Genomic DNA, 16,791 nt, shown 5'->3' with positions numbered 1-16,791 from the left:
AACTCATGGACAAATGCCCGTTCCCGGTCTCTCCCGACATGACATGGTTTACGCTGCATATTCCTTGAAGTGCCCTAAATTCAAGCCAAAATTAATTACATATAGAGATTTTAAACACTTTAATGAAAACACATTTTTTGAATATGCTCTTAACACACCATGGCACAACATTCAGTTCATAAATGACATTGACGGAAAAGTAAATCATTTTAACGAACTACTTCTGACTCTGTACGACAGACATGCACCACTACGCACTGTTAGGGTAAAGAGACCTTCAAACCATGGCTGTCCCAAGAAATACATGACCAGATGAAAATAAGAAACGCAGCCTATAATTATTACGTGAAATATCCTACATCTGACAATTTCGGAAAGTATAAAAAACTCCAAAACAGAACAACACAGTTAATTAGAAATGCTACAATACGTCACTCTTATGATATTTTGAATACTCAAAATTCGAGTCAGATTTGGAAATCTCTTTGCGAAATGGGATTATGCAAAAACAAGACAAATGACAACTGTAATGTACCACTAGCTGACCTAAACTCATACTTTAGCTCACGATCCTCTCAGATTGACGAACAGACCAAAGCAGCAGTAATTAACAGAATATCCTCAAGAACAAGACATAATGGCGAGCAGTTCTACTTTTCTCATGTGACCCCCAGTGACGTTAGGGAAGTCTTCAGTGAAATAAAGTCAGGGTCCACTGGCCATGATGAAATCAACCTGTCTCTTTTAAAAAGAATCATAGACATCATACTTCCAACGGTCACGCATTTCATTAATAACTCACTCATGACTGGAGTATTTCCTTCGAATTGGAAACCTGCAATCATCTGACCTTTCCCTAAAAACAACCACCCCAACAGTCCCGAAGATTATCGTCCTGTAAGTATCCTTCCTATATTAGGAAAATTGTTGGAGAAAATAGTACATAAACAAATGACTGAATATCTTATACAGTACAACTTACTTGACAAATATCAATCAGGATTCAGACAAAACACTACAGTACTGCCACTGCATTAGTTAAAGTGAAAAATGACATGCAAGTAGCGATAAAGGACAAATGACTATACTTGTTCTCTTGGACTTAAGCAAAGCCTTCGATTATGTAGATACATATTACTCGCTAAACATAAGGCGCTGAAATTTTCTTACAGCACTTTAACCTGGGTATACTCCTATCTTAGTGATCGTCAGCAGCGCGTATCAGTGGGAAACGATACATCTTTGTGGCAAACCACTAAGATGGGCGTGGCTCAGGGAGGTGTATTGTCACCACTTTTGTTCTCATTGTACATGAACGACTTATCTGAGACGCTGACCAATTGTAAATATCACCTGTATGCAGATGATGTTCAGTTATATATTCACACGAAGCCTAATGACTTAAACAATTCAATCACTAAGTTAAACGAAGACCTAGCAAATGTTAATGACTGGACTAGCAGACATGGCCTGAAAGTGAACCCATCAAAATCACAGGCCATCATAATTGGCACGTATAAATCTCATGCTAAAATACAAAACATGTCTATACCCAGTGTTATGCTCAGTGGAATACCAGTAACATTTAGCGATCATGTAAAGAACCTTGGAGTAGTATTCGATAAATATTTAAGTTGGTCAGAACATGTCACAAAAATTTGTCAAAGAGTATTCTCCTCATTACATTCTGCAAAAAGGATGAGGGACTTCCTTCCAAGAAACACAAGAAAATTATTAGTACAGAGTCTAATATTTCCAATATTTGATTACGGAGATGTAATTTATAATAGTATGAGCAAAACACTTTCATGTCTACTACAGCGAGCCTACAATGCTTGTGCTCGATTCGTATTAAATATCCCAATCCAAACTCATATTAGCCCTTTCCTCTCTCAGCTGTCATGGCTAAGATTGACTGAACGACGTAAATACCACGCTGTTTCCCTTCTCCACAGTATTCTGCAAACAAGCAAACCAGACTATCTTAGAACAGAATTTAAATACCTCTCCCCTTCCAATAGAGCTCCCTCAAGGTCATCTACACGTTCTCTCTTGTCCATTCCCATTCACCACAGTAACTCGTACAACAACTTATTCATACCTGCTACCATACGTTCCTGGAACTCAATCCCAGCTGAAATTAGAGGCATAGGCAATCCGAGGCTATTTAAAAGGAAATGTTTAATGTGGTACTCAAATACGTAAAAAGTAGATTTCACCAATGTAAAAATTTAATAATTAGCTCTTAATTATCAATAAGGATACAAAATTATAGAGGTTAAGTAAATTAATTTTAGTGATTTTTAGAAATATATGTAAAAATGATTTTATGTACATTATCCTGTAAATTGTATAAAGCTGTTGTATAATATGGTTTGGCATAATAGCAGGCTTCATAGCCTGAGCCCCGCCATATAAGAAAGGCAATAAACTAAACTAAACTAAACATGTACATTTGTTACAGACACATTTACATTCAGTGCTTCTCCATGGACAACGTACAAGGGCACAGTCTTAGTTTTTTTTTTTTTTTACAATACTGGCCACATTTATTTATCATCATTTGGATGATGACGATACTACTAATAATAATATGCTCTCTTCTATGGTGTGCAAATATTATTATTTCACATTATTCAGGCTGCCTTGCATGACAATTTCATGTTCTGATTTACTCTATGTAACCAGATGGCAGACAATCACAATTTGGATGTTAAGATTCGAATTATCTGCAAGATGCAATTTCAATGTATGGAGGAAACCCTTAACTTTCTCCACTTGGGGGTCGCTCATAGACAGACAGAACATTTCTCCTGTTCTGCTTGTATGTTGAACATAGCCTGTGTCAGTATATATGAATATCTGGTATAGAATAGGAATGGCTTTTGTGTAAACTCTGTCTTTCAGTACATATAAATAGAAAATAAAACCACCTAGAACTGCCGTACACTTCACTGTCTCAGATGCAAACACTTCCTAGTTTTTTGTAATTCCTATGACAACTCATACTTATTGACTGTATCTGTTTACAACAATGGACTGTGGGCAGTCAGAAGTACAGAGAGTACTGGGATTTTTGACCATTTAGTGGAAAGTGAGGAGAATGGTATAACTGAAGACTATGAAGATAACTCAGATTCTGAGGAGGATGAGATTTCTTAAAAACTGTGTATGTGGATCAGGAGATGGGAATATAAATGCGACAGATGTTATGCTAAATGGATGGAAGAAGAAAGCAAAAGATGACTTTTGTAATATAGTCAACCTCTATTGATGAACGTCGTACAAGGAAACAAGGAACAATAAGCCAGACGGATGTAACAAGAAGACGACCCTGGCGAGGAACAGGATTACGAATTGGAACACTGAATATACACTAGAGACCCGTTAATCCAAAAGTCTGGTTAATCCGAACTGAAGTATTCAATTTTTAAAAAAAAATTCTCCTTATTGAAATGAAAGAACATATTATAGAATGGTTTCCTTGCATTTTACTAGTCATATTTTACTAGAATAACTTAATGTAAACATAATTACACATCATAAACCATCAATCACCGTTTATCTTTATAAAGTCTGTTAGTTTCTTTTGCCGTAGTGATTGGAACCTACTCAAAGATGCAGTGTTAAAGCAGCGTCTCATAAACATCACATTAGTGGGCGTAGCATCGGAGTGTTGCTCGACGTAGCGTACGGCAAGTTCTAAGGCGGCCACGGCATCTGAATGTGACACTAGTTGTTCATTGTGGTCTTCTTCATCGTCACTCTGTTCCTCATCAACTCCAGATTCTTTCTCCACCATAGCTACAATTCCTTGGTTTGTTTGTAATTGATGACAGTCAGCTTCCATCCACTCGCTAATGTCATTTTCACTGTCGTTTCCTCGTCTACGGGTTCTAAAATACCCTACTGTAATTTTGTATTTTGTTAATGTAACTGCTAAAGAATGGCCATTTCAAATTACAGTATGTACTGTACTGTAGAAACTTTTCCGCAGACGGTTGAGGCGCTGGCCTTCTGACCCCAACTTGGCAGGTTCGATCCTGGCTCAGTCCGGTGGTATCTGAAGGTGCTCAAATACGTCAGCCTCGTGTAAGTAGATTTACTGGCACATAAAAGAACTCCTGCGGGAGAAAATCCTGGCACCTAGGCGTCTCCGTAAACCGTAAAAGTAGTTAGCGGGACGTAAAAGCAATAACATTATTATTAGAAAATATTTTCCGGTTAATCTGAAAATTTCGTAATCCGAACAGGCTCCGGTCCCAATTAGTTTGGATTAAACATTAACATTGATCGGAAAAGTAGAAGCGGTTGTAGACATGATGGAAAGAAGAAGGGCTGGCAGAGACTAAGTTGAGGGGTGAGGGTAGGAGAGAGCTGCAGAATGGTTTTTGGTTGTACTGGATAGGAAATGATGAGGGAAAGCGAAATGGAGTAGGAGTGGTAGTAAGAAATGGATTGAAAGTGGAAGTAAGAGGGATTAGTGACAGGTTGATAAAAGTCAAAATAACAGTCAAAGGTAAAGCCTGGGAAATTGTACAAGTGTATGCTCCACAAGCAGGATGCACGCAACCGGATAAAGATGACTTTGAGGAAGAATTGGAGAGACAATTGAATGGACAAAATAACGTGGTAATGGGGGACTTGAATGCCCATGTAGGCATGGAAAGGAAGGGTTATGAGAACGTGCTTGGAGCGGAAGGATGGGGAAATAGGAATAAGGAAGGAGAAAGACTACTGGATTAGTGCAAAAGAAACGGGATGAAGGTCGGGAACTCGTGGTTCAAAAAGAGAGAAAGCCATAAGATAACGTGGTATAGCAGTGACTGGTTTAGGAAATTCATTGTAGACTACATGATCTACGACTGGGAAATGAAAAGGAATGTTATAGATGTAAGGGTAATACCATCAGAGGCCCTAGATAGTGACCACAGACTACTGGTAATGAAACTGAGAACAATGACGGAAAGGAAGCAAACAGAGAAGCAAGAAAGACGTACCAAAATATGGAAACTGAAGGAAAAGGAAACCAAGGAAGAATACCAGGAAAAAATAAGACTGAATGTACCAACAAATGATGCAAAAACAGGAGAGGAGGAATGGGAAAGGTTCAAGAGGACACTAGTAAAAACTGCAGAGGAAGTTTGTGGGAGAACTAGTGGCAGGAAAAGAGGCAAGGAGACCCCATGGTGGAACAACAGAGTCAAAGCGGCAGTTAGGGTTTTCAGAGTGTGGTTTCAACAGAGGACAATGGAGACAAGACAAGAATATAAGACGAGAAAGGAAAAAGCAAAAAAGTTTGTAACAGAGAAGAAAAAATGGATGGGAAAGTGGACAAACATGATGGAAGAGGATAGCAAAGGAAATAAAAAAGTACTGTTATGGAATGGTCAAGAGTAAGAGGAAAGGCAAGAGGGAAGATGTTATAATAAGACAAAAATGGAAATGAAGTGCAGGAAATGGAGAAACTCAAAGGAATGTGGAAGGAGTATTTTGAAGATTTACTAAACCCAGAAAGATGCACTGAGAAGGAAAGTAGAAGCAGGGAGAAAATAAGAAATATGGAAGAAGAAAAAGACTTAACATTGGGAGAAGTGGAGCTAGCACTGGACAAGATGAAAGGAGGGGAAAGCCCCAGGGTTAGATGAAATGAGTATTGAGATGGTGAAGGCAGGAGAGGTAGGGAAACGGTGGCTTTATCGTATGTTGAAAGTAGTATGGAAGGAAAGGAAGACCCCTGAAGATTGGAAGAAGGGGTAATCATACCCATTTTCAGGAAGGAGAATAGAAAAGAGTTCACGAACTGTAGGGGAGTCACATTGATATGCTACTGTGCACAGGTGTTTGAGAAGATTCTGGAGGATAGAATCAGAAAGAGGGTGGAAGAAAAGTTAAGAGAAGAGCAGTATGCTTTCAGATCAGGAAGGTCCACAGTAGACCTTATATTCACAGGCAACTACAAGAGCGTCATTATGAATTGGGTAAGGATCTTGTGATGGCCTTCGTGGACTTTGAGAAAGCTTATGACCGTGTGTGTAGAAACAAGGTAGGGGAAGCCTTATAGAGAAAAAGTGTCGAGGAACAGACCGTAGAAAGAGTGAAGGAGATGTACAATGGGAGTGTCAGTTGTGTGAAAATAGGAGGAGGGCTGGTTTGAGCAAAAAGTTGGATTAAAACAAGGAAGTGCTCTGTCACCTTTGCTCTTCGTAGTAACAATGGATGAGATAATGACAAAAGTGGCAAGAAAAATTGGAGAAGGAAAAATGAAAGTGATGGTGTTTGCGGATAACCTGTTAGACTGGGGAGAAAAGGAAGAGGATGTCCAGGAACAGTTAGATGCTTGGGCAGATGAGGTGGAATAATATGGAATGAAATTTAATGCCCAAAAGAGCGAGATAGTGATCACAACTAAAAAGGAGAGACCTACGAGAGGGATAATGCTTGGAGGGGAACAGCGTAGGAAGGTAGAGAGTTTCAAGTACTTAGGAAGTATCATAGACGAAAGTGGAAGAAATGATAAGGAAATAATAGAGCGTGGAAGACAAGCAGGAGCATTCCTGAAAATTGTCAGAAACCTAGTTTGGAGCAAGGATGTCTCTCAGAGAAGCAAAAGGGTGATGTACAGAATGTACTATATACCTATTCTGACGTATGCAGCTGAGACTTGGGTAATGAGGCAGAGAGCCATGAATAGAATACAGGCAAGTGAAATGAAATTTCTGAGAAGCAGGATTGGAGTGACAAGATGGGATAAGATGAGAAATGAGAAGGTTCGAGATATAGTAAAAGAAGAGCCACTACAGAAAAGGATAGAGCCATCTAGACTTAGATGGTATGGAAACATGAAGAGAATGACAGAGGAAAGGATACCTAGGGGGATGCACGAAACTGAGATAACAGGTAAACGGCCAAGAGGAAGATCAAGAAACAGGTGGATAATAATTTCATGTGGCTATTTCTAGCCGAGTGCAGCCCTTGTAAGGCAGACCCTCCGATGAGGGTGGGCGGCATCTGCCATGTATAGGTAACTGCGTGTTAGTGTGGTGGAGGATAGTGTTGAGTGTGGTGCAGGGAGGTTGGGGACAGTACAAACACCCAGCCCCCGGGCCATTGGAATTAACCAATGAAGGTTAAAATTACCGACCCAGCCGGGAATCGAACCCGGGACCCTCTGAACCGAAGGCCAGTACGCTGACGATTCAGCCAACGAGTCGGACGACAGGTGGATAAAAGGGGTGGAAGAGTGTGTACAAAGAAGAGGAGAGGACTGGGCAAGAGTGACTAGGAGAAGTGGTAGGAAGACAAGAGTAGATGGAGAGGATTTGTTCCAAGCAGACCTGGCCAACAGCTGGAAACTGCAGATGATGATGATGACGATGATGATTTTTCTTATGCAAATGAGAAGAGAAACCCCAAGGACTGTGCTGTATGCAATGACAGAAAAGTCAAAAGAGGGAGAAGAAAGCAAGTGTGTACTTTTACGGAACTGTAGATTTCATGATTGTAACCATAGTATATGCAGTTTTACGTAGAAATCTGAATCATCGAGATGTGGCTTTTCATTTTAAAAATCCCAAGTGCATTAGCTGGAATTTGACCTGCGGCCACCTAGGCGAGAAACCAGTGAAAATGCCACTTGACTACCACTACGCCAATGGAGATGAGAAACTGTCTAGTATGGTAACATTTTCCCACAACCCCTGACTTCCCACTCAAGATGCTTTGGAACGTATTTAAGTGAAGAAATATAAGTGAACTGCAGTGTACCGATTCCAGTGAAAAGTATAATACAGTGAGTAATAATTTTATGGGTTTTACATCCCACTAAGTACTTTAAATGGTTTTCAGAGATGCTGAAGTGCCAGAATTTTTGGCCCATAGGAGTCCTCTAACGTGCCAGTAAATCTTCAGGCACGAGGCCGACATACATGAGCATCTTCAAATACCATCGGACTGGGCCGGGATCAAACCGGCCAACGTGAGCTCAGAAAGCCAGCGCTCTACCGCCTGAGCTACCCAGCCTGGCTGTAATACAGTGAAATCTCGATACAATGATATCGGGCAGAGTAGATAAAAATATTGTTCTAGAAGGTATATAGGTGAACATCGTACAACTGAACTACATTAATTACCTACAGATTCATAACATCAAATTTTGACAGAGATGAGATCTGAGAGCACAGAACACAAATAATGCAGAAAAAAAATAAAACAAAAGAACAAGAAACAAACTAGAATAGCTTACCTTATGTTCTACTGGCAACTGGCTACTGTTATCTACTATGTCAACTCATTTTGTTCTGTTTGATAAAACTTGTTTTCACCTTAGGCAAAGAACTACAATATTTCCAGCATTATATTGTTGTTAGCACTGCTCAACAGTACCTGAAAAAGTCGAAAATGACAGTCTGTTTCACATTCTTTGCAGACAATGGAAATACACAAAGATTTTATTGCACCGAGTGCCACTTGAACACACTCAAAACTCGAAAGAAAATTCTGGAGTGCTTCATAAGTTAAAATACCTTCTGAAGAAGTAAAGATTTGTTCATCCAGACTTTGTTTATCATTCTCTTAATCCGATTCATCTTCATCTTCCCCCTGGTTCCTTGGGATTCAATCCAGAACTGTTTCTTCCGTTCCTGGAAACTACTATCTCATCATCAACAATAGGTATTCCTCTGCAGTTGGAACACTCTCACTACACTGTTTGCTACAGTTTGAAAGAGCAATACATAACCCTCCCACAACAATCGTCCTCATCTTCAAAATTGTTGATGTCAACTTGTTCCTATGATGAGAAACCTGCTTTATTCCAACAGTTCTGTATGGTCTATGCTTTTGCTAGTTGCCAGCTGACGGTTATCATCTCACACCCTTGCTTACATCAGCACAGTGAAAGTTTACCAATTTCTTGCCAAAAGTGAGGATTATCTTCTGCACTCGTTCTGAAATATCCTTTCAGGCACTTTATTACTCCCATGTTCGAAAGCTGTAGGACAGCGTTGCACTTTGTTGGGGAATAGAACACCCGTATATTTCTCAAAACTGGCAGCTGTTCGTGTGCCCCACAATTACCCATGGAAAGAGCAATGTTTTTCTTTTCTATTTCATTTCTGAATCCAGTTTCAGTCACCAAACCTTTTAGCTTGAGCACAGTACCCACAATTTAGTTGGATGGAATGACCGGCATGTTATTTTATTTCACTACACACACTTTGAGCCGCATATGTCGGAAAAGTACGATAGGATGGCAAAAGAATTCTGGGATGTAATGCTGTTCCCACAATTTTCTCTCACCGATACAGCCTCCGAAAAGAAGATAGTGATATGTTAAATAGGATGTTCAGTGTTCTCTTTTCCTGAAACCACAATCAATATATTATATGCAGCAGTTTTCATGCATTTTCTAGCAGCATCCATGGCATTTGAACTCAGTTTTCTCAATGTCCTTCCCTAAAACTTGCCAATGACGACTGTGATAGTCCATACTTTTTTGCTACTTCAGTTTGTTTCATTTCTGCATCTATTTCCTTAATTATAATCAATTTCTGCAGTAGATGAATTTGTTTGCATGATCCTGATTTGATGACAAAATTTAACAAATTTTGACATTTTAGAATACCTCCTAAAAAATACAGTGACTATACATAAGGGGCAGTCAAATGAAAACTGAACACCCGCCATAACACGCATTCTGCACGAAAGGTGGCAACACTTATGTATCGCTGTCTTATGAGAACTGCATAGTGACATCTCACAGGTGCACGCAGTTGTTGGGTTTTGTCTTTGTTGGTGTGTGGACTGGTCCAGAGTGTTCGTCCAGCTGTAGAAATGGAGGCAAGTAAAGAAGAACAGAGAAGTGTGGTTAGTTTTCTGGTGGCTGAGGGTGCTGAAGTTTGCGAAAGCCATCGTTGCATGTCTGCTGTGTATGGCGAACACTGAATGTCCATGATGAGTGTGCATAAGTGGCATAGGAGATTCCAACAAGGGCTCATATCACTACAAGACAATGCGAGCCCAGGACAGGCCCATCGAGCCATTATTCCTGATGTGACAAGGCGGATTGATGGCCTTATCCGGGAAAACCGACGAATCGTGGAGGAAGAAATTTGTGTTCAGTTCGGGATTAGTGATGGCTCCGTGCATGCTATCATCGAAGATAACTTGCACTTCAGCAAAATTTGTGCGCAGTGGGTTCTGCATCCACTAACGGAGGGACAAAAGATAGACAGAATGGCGTCATGTCTGAGTCATCAGCAGCGGTACCACGAGGAAGAGTATGCGTTTCTGTCCCACACTGTCACAGGGGATAAAAGGTAGCTGCCACCATTTTGAGCCCGAGAGCAAACGGCAAAGCCAACAATGGAGACATCAAAATTCTTCCCCACCAAAGAAATCCAAAGCTGTTCACATAAGTTCCAGTAAGGTTATCATGACCTCCATTTATGACTGCAGGGACCCCTCTGCTTGTCAACTTCCTCGAGTGTGCAACAAGAATCAATGCGCAGCGCTATGAAGACATTTTCAGAAACTGTGATGCGCCATAAAGTCAAAACGGCGTGGAATTCTGTCGGACGGAGTCATACTCTTGCATGATAATGCTCTCCCCCATACTTCCAATTTGGAGAAGGCTACGCTTCAGCGATTTGGTTGGGGCACACTTCAACAACCTCTGTATAGCCCGGATCTCCCATTTTGTGATTTTCACATTTTTGGCGACCTGAAGAAAGACATTCATGGATGTCGGTTTCATTCGGACGAGGAAGTGCAAGAGTGGGTGCAGCTGTAGATCCGTTAGCGACCTACCTCTTTCTACAAAACTGGAATTGATCATCTCGTCTTCAGTGGGATAAATGTATGAACCCTTTTGGTAATTATTTCTGAATAAAGCCATTCCATGGTCACTTTGTAGCGGGTGTTGAGTTTTCATTTGACTGCCCCTTTTAGATTCAGTGCGGCCAACTCGGCTCGATTTCTGACTGGCTGTGCCTGGAGTTGCGCTCGATCCGCCAGGTTCGTTCCTAGCACTGTATTGTCAACATGTTTTAATGGTCGTAGTTGGCAGAGTTAGTAAAATGCCGGGTTGTTATGCTTTCGCTGTGCCAGCAAACCGCAGGAAGGATTTATCATGAAGGTATTTCCCAGGGACCCTATTACTGACGCATTGCATTTATGTGAAGTAAGTACATGATACTTAAATTTTCTAAAGGTAATCGAAGTACCCACAATTTAGTTGGATGGAACGACCGGCATGTTATTTTATTTCACTACACACACTTTGAGCCGCATATGTCGGAAAAGTACGATAGGATGGCAAAAGAATTCTGGGATGTAATGCTGTTCCCACAATTTTCTCTCACCGACACAGCCTCCGAAAAGAAGAAAGCTTCCCATCACTCAGAAACCATGCAAAAAAGAGGAGATACACAGGAAGAGAGGAGAATGCATGTTCTAATCTACCGGACACTGTAGTGACAGGTACAGAAGAGAATTCTGTAATTTTTAACTCAACAAGTGCTTCGCTGAATGATCATACAATAGCAAGTTGCAGCCTGCCTCATTCAAATACAGACACAGCAAAATCTTTGAATGAGAAGTTGCAGCAGTATGAAAATCATTACAAAAAGCTTGAGAAGCAAAATTGCAGACTGAAACATACATGTTCTAATTGAAACACATTATCAAACAAAACAAAACACACAAAATGCACAGCATAAAGAAAAATCCGAGGAAAGTGTTCAAGAGTGATCAGAGTGTTTATTAAGCAGGGAAAAGATATTTCGGTCAAATGTGACAATCAAATCCTCTCTCAAATTAAACTTTTATTGTGAATATACAGGCTACGAAGAGCTCTTAGAGCAAAATTATGCACTTCCTTCCCTAAGAACCCTCCATAGGAAAGTTCAGAATATCCCTTTTCAGCCTGGCATTCTTGAGGGTGTTATTAAGTTCCTCAAAATAAAAGCTGATCTCTTTAGCAGCGAAGAAAAACGATGTGTTCTATTAACGGTTGAAATGTCCATTACACCAGGGAATGAATGTGACAATTCATGCAATACCTTCACTGGGAAAGTCACCTTACCTGGTCACAACGGGCAAGCTACACATGATTTAGTGTTTGTGTTAGGTGGATTTTCAAGTAGATGGAAACAGATAATTGCATACTTTTTTCACTGGAGACAGTACAGAAGACACTGTGTGTGGAAATATTATTTAAGACATTATAATGAAAACCAAAACACATAGGTCTTAATATTTTGGCAGTTGTGTCACATATGGGTGCACCAAATCAGGGATTTTGGAGGAGTGCTAGAGTAACTGCAGGAGGTCACAGGACAGTAGTTGTTAATTATTTCTTGGATCTTTGTGACAAAAACAAGAAAATCAATGTCATTCCAGATCCGGTTCACATTTTCAAGAATATTAAGAACGTGCTCAGTAATAACAAAGTGATTACTTTCCCACAATCGATTGCTGAAGAGTTTTGCCTACCCTCTGTTGAAGTCAAAGTATCCCCTATGTACATGAATGAATAGCATACCAACAGAAATTCAATTTCAAGTTGGCACTGAAAGTTACAAAATAATATACGTACCCATCTCGCTTCAATAAGAAATGGGTATCAACTTCAACTAAGGTGATAAACCACTCTGCTAGTAGTGCTCGGAAGTTCCTGGCTGAAGAATTAAATCGTCCAGAATTTTACACCACTGCTTGGTTCGTAGACTTGGTTGAAAAATGGTTTGCACTTTTGATTTCTCACAGGACAACCATGGCACTCAGCAAATATGATTCTGATGCATATAACAAAAAGACTTCCTTCCTCAACCGTTTTGTGGACATCTTTTCTAATCTTAAAATAGGAACAAGAGGCGCTTGGAAACCTGCACAAACTGGAATTATTCTCTGCACAAAATCCATACTTGAGTTGCAGGCTGTGTTACTGAATGAGTACCTGTACCATTCTGTTCTAAAATCCAGGTTAACGCGTCTGTCTGTCACCCAGCGGCCCTGGGTTCGATTCCCGGCAGGGTCAGGGTTTTTAAATTGTAATGATTAATATCCCTGACCCGGGGACTGGGTGTTTGTGACCCCCTTCATCTTCCTTTCCTCACACACAACATTCCACACTATCGCCATTCCAATTACATGCAGGTTCAAGCAATATGGTGCCAGTAGGGACAAAAGATCCACATGGGTTGACGCCCCAAACAAATAGCATTTAAAAAAAAAAAAAAAAACACACCATCCAGGTTCACACCACATTCATTAGATAATATTTTCAGTTTTTTACGAGCCAAGCAACAGCATTACAGTTCAAACAGAACTTGCAGTTGATCATGCTGTCTCAATATATGAAGGATGTGAGCAAAGGAAGCTAGGAGGAGGATAATGATAGGGAGAATAACAGATTTTCTTGATAGCACTAGGCAATTAGAGTGTCAGCAGAAAGTGCAAGGAGCAATGAGAAGAATTCAAGGCACTGTGAGAAATGTTTAAAGAGTTTGGTAGTTTACAGCCCTTATGGCTTACCTTATGAGAGGTTAACTCAAATTAAATGTTTCAGAGAGATCACATTATGGTTTGTGTTAAATTAGCTTACAGTTTAGTTTGTATTAGAAATGGAAGAACTGGTTTGAAACTATTTTGATGTATTGAAGTCTAAAAGCAAGTCTATTGACATAACAAAGTTTTTGGTATCTAAAGTGAAGAACGAAATTTATCCAACTCCAGTGCATGACTGTCATGATTTGTTGAAGACAATCCTAACGAAGAACATTGTATTAGACTAAAAATTGATTAGAGAAGAAAGAAAAGTAAAACAATCTTTGGCAGCAAATTTGTGGCAGAACATGCATCTGTAATTTAAATTGTGTTTGATACACTAAGGTGACTGGAATTCTTTTCAAAACTACCGTATTTCTCTGAATCCAAGACGTTTTTTCTCTCAGAATTTCATATAAAAATCAAGGCTTGTCTTCCATTCGCGACCTAACAGTACTGAACACCACTGGCAGCTACCACAATAACCACACTGTTTCACTTCACACACCCCCCCCCCCCTTCCTCCGCATGCACACAAAACTCGTTGACCATCAACATCCGCGCCTTTATTATACATCGCTAGCTGTGGCAGCCGATTGTACAGTGCCTCTGTGTAACATCACTGGTTCTTGTAAAATAGTGAAAAAGTGTGAACGACATTCTACTAGCCTCTATAAAAATGTTTCTCAAATCCGCAGAATGGCATCAAAACATTACTCTCTTGTGCTTTATTGCATGGTCAATCGTAATGTACTTCTAAGTCCCAGCTGCGTAGAAAATGGTCATTTGAATCGGAATAGCAAGGAAGTGACCCTTCGAATTCTTAGAAGGCCACGACTTCTCAGCGGCAGAGTTATAACGTGTCTACTCTACTTTAATTATAAGCTATAATAAATTTCATTTTTGTTCCGTATTGAAGTGCAATTATAAGAAATAAATTGACAATAATAATATTACATTATTACATTAGTCTTGGTAATATTATTTACTTGATATATTGTATTGAAAATTTATTGTATTCATTTCTTATATATCTACTCTACCTAACGCTTGACAATAGTAACAGTTTTATAGACAACAGGAATATTTTCGTGATGGAACATCACATTGTAGACACATGTAGAACAGGTATTGCCGCACATTTTCAATGGGATCTTGTCGACATTATGATAATTTTAAGTTAATCATTATTAAAAACGTGGAAAAAAATAATTGTGCAGCTGAAAGAAAATACGGCATAGAGAAAGCCAATGTTCGGCGTTGGCCTGAAGACAACGAAAAGGCGTACTGTACAAGAAAGGCGTTCAGTGGCCAGCAACAAGGACGCTTTAAAGAAGTCGAACATGAAATTGTGAGGTATGTGCGCGAAAAACGCAAGGTTGGAATGTTCATAACATGAGATGCGATATGATTGTGGGCTCATGAAGAGGAATTCCCTGAACTTACAAAAGCCAGTCTTACATACCTCTAATGAAAATGATTAGGAAAGTAGGTAGGATTTACGTAATACTTGTGTTTATTTTTTCTCAAATTAAGTATAAAATTTGTTACAAATAAAATTATTTCACAAAGCAACTCTTTAAGCCGATTTAATTTTCTGAAGGCAAAAATGGGGGTCGTCTTGGCATTCAGGATAGTCTTGGATTCGGAGAAATATGGTACATAATGTGGAAGACACAAGATAGTGTTGTAAATTAATGGGAATATTGGGGAACTCTTGGAAGAAGTGAAGATTTGGAATGAGCTGATGGATGTCCAGTGACATGATAAACTAGCCATTTTCAACTCAAAACACTGATATAAATCCTTCCAGCAAATACATCAGATTTTCCTGGAATGCAGTACAGTATAGTAACTCTTTTCTCAACCCTTAAACACTGCTTATGGTTCTTTTTACAAAGCCCCAGCATTTGCCTCATGTGAAAATGGAAAAACCACAGAAAACCATCTTCAGGGCTGCCGACGGTGGGGTTTGAACCCACTATCTCCCGAATGCAAGCTCATAGCCAACTTCCTCAGTTGCTCATGGTTCGTACTGTCATAGTACCAGAAGGAAAGCATATCAAAGGGATCTAAAAAGGAATCTCAACAGAGGCATTTATCATTACCGAGAGTATAATTTAATCGAGAGGAATTTTACAATGAATTAATGGAATGAACACCGGGTCCACAGTATTTTACTGTTAAGCAGAGGATTATCATTGTAGCTGGAATCGTTGTACGGAAATTTCAGTGTTCATACTTAATATAATTACCAATGGAAGTACATATAATAATTGTTTTATTCAGATGATTTGGGATTTAATAGTGTTCAACCCTAGAATAAGCTGAAGAAAATATGAGTAGATAGTAAGTAGCAGCTGAAAGTTATCTGAAGGGGGAGGGTTAACTTCATGAAAGTAATAATAATAATTATTCATGAAAGTAATATTTTCAGTTAAGTTCATATTTAGTTTACATACCTCTGGTTCTCCTGTCTGCAAATTGGTCTGAATCAATATCTTGCCTATTCGGATGTCCTTGCATACATCACACACTGCCTGCTCCATTGTTTCCCCAGCACGAAGAATAGACACTCCACAGATCTTTCCACTGGCTCCCCGCTTGCCATGGTAAGGTACACCCTGGGGTGTTTCCACCACTTGCTCCTACAAGGTAAGAAAATACTGGGATATATAATACGGACCTGAGCTTACAGAAGTGTCAATAATACAACTCTATTAACCCTTTGCACGCTGAATTTTTAACTGTCTGTCTAGAGCATTCTACAGCGCATTTTTACCCTAGGAAAAACAGAAGTTTTAAACTGTTCCTTGACATTAGATCATATAGCCCAACAAAGACACATTATCATCCATGTCAGATACTTTCCATATTTGGAACTAAAAGGCAAAAGATAAGACTTGTGGTTATAAAAATATAACAATAACTTGATGCTGAATTAAATCCACTAGCTACCTAGGAACCAGAAAATAGCAATTCAATGAGAGAAGCGCTTTATATGCAATTATTAAGTTGTATTTCTATCACCTCTATGCAAATGAATGTTGTTCAATGTTCCAGACCACTTTAAACCAGAAGACATTGCACCATCTTCACATTCACTTTCTCAGAGACTATAACATCAGACACTGTTCTATTAGTCTAGTCTACAACTTGAGCACGTGGAAAGCTTTCTGGTGAAAAATACGCATAACACTGCATCTGTATCAGCCATGCTTGCTTACCTCTAAGCATACATAT

The 16,791-nt window shown here is 39.5% G+C and overlaps 1 protein-coding gene across 2 annotated transcripts in view; it reads right to left on the bottom strand.

The window, feature by feature from the left end:
- Positions 1-16,791, bottom strand: part of l(2)k01209 (lethal (2) k01209) — a 331,401-nt gene that overhangs the window by 29,085 nt on the left and 285,525 nt on the right. For both annotated transcript variants that reach the window (XM_067139775.2, XM_067139777.2), the window contains one exon: positions 16,011-16,196. In XM_067139775.2, the coding sequence (XP_066995876.1) occupies positions 16,011-16,196 (186 nt within the window). The remainder of the gene's footprint in view (positions 1-16,010; positions 16,197-16,791) is intronic.

This window comes from Anabrus simplex, chromosome 2, assembly GCF_040414725.1.
Source record: "Anabrus simplex isolate iqAnaSimp1 chromosome 2, ASM4041472v1, whole genome shotgun sequence".
Lineage (NCBI taxonomy): Eukaryota > Metazoa > Arthropoda > Insecta > Orthoptera > Tettigoniidae > Anabrus > Anabrus simplex.
Note: the sequence above shows the minus strand (reverse complement) of the source record. Positions and strands in the feature narration are given on the sequence as shown.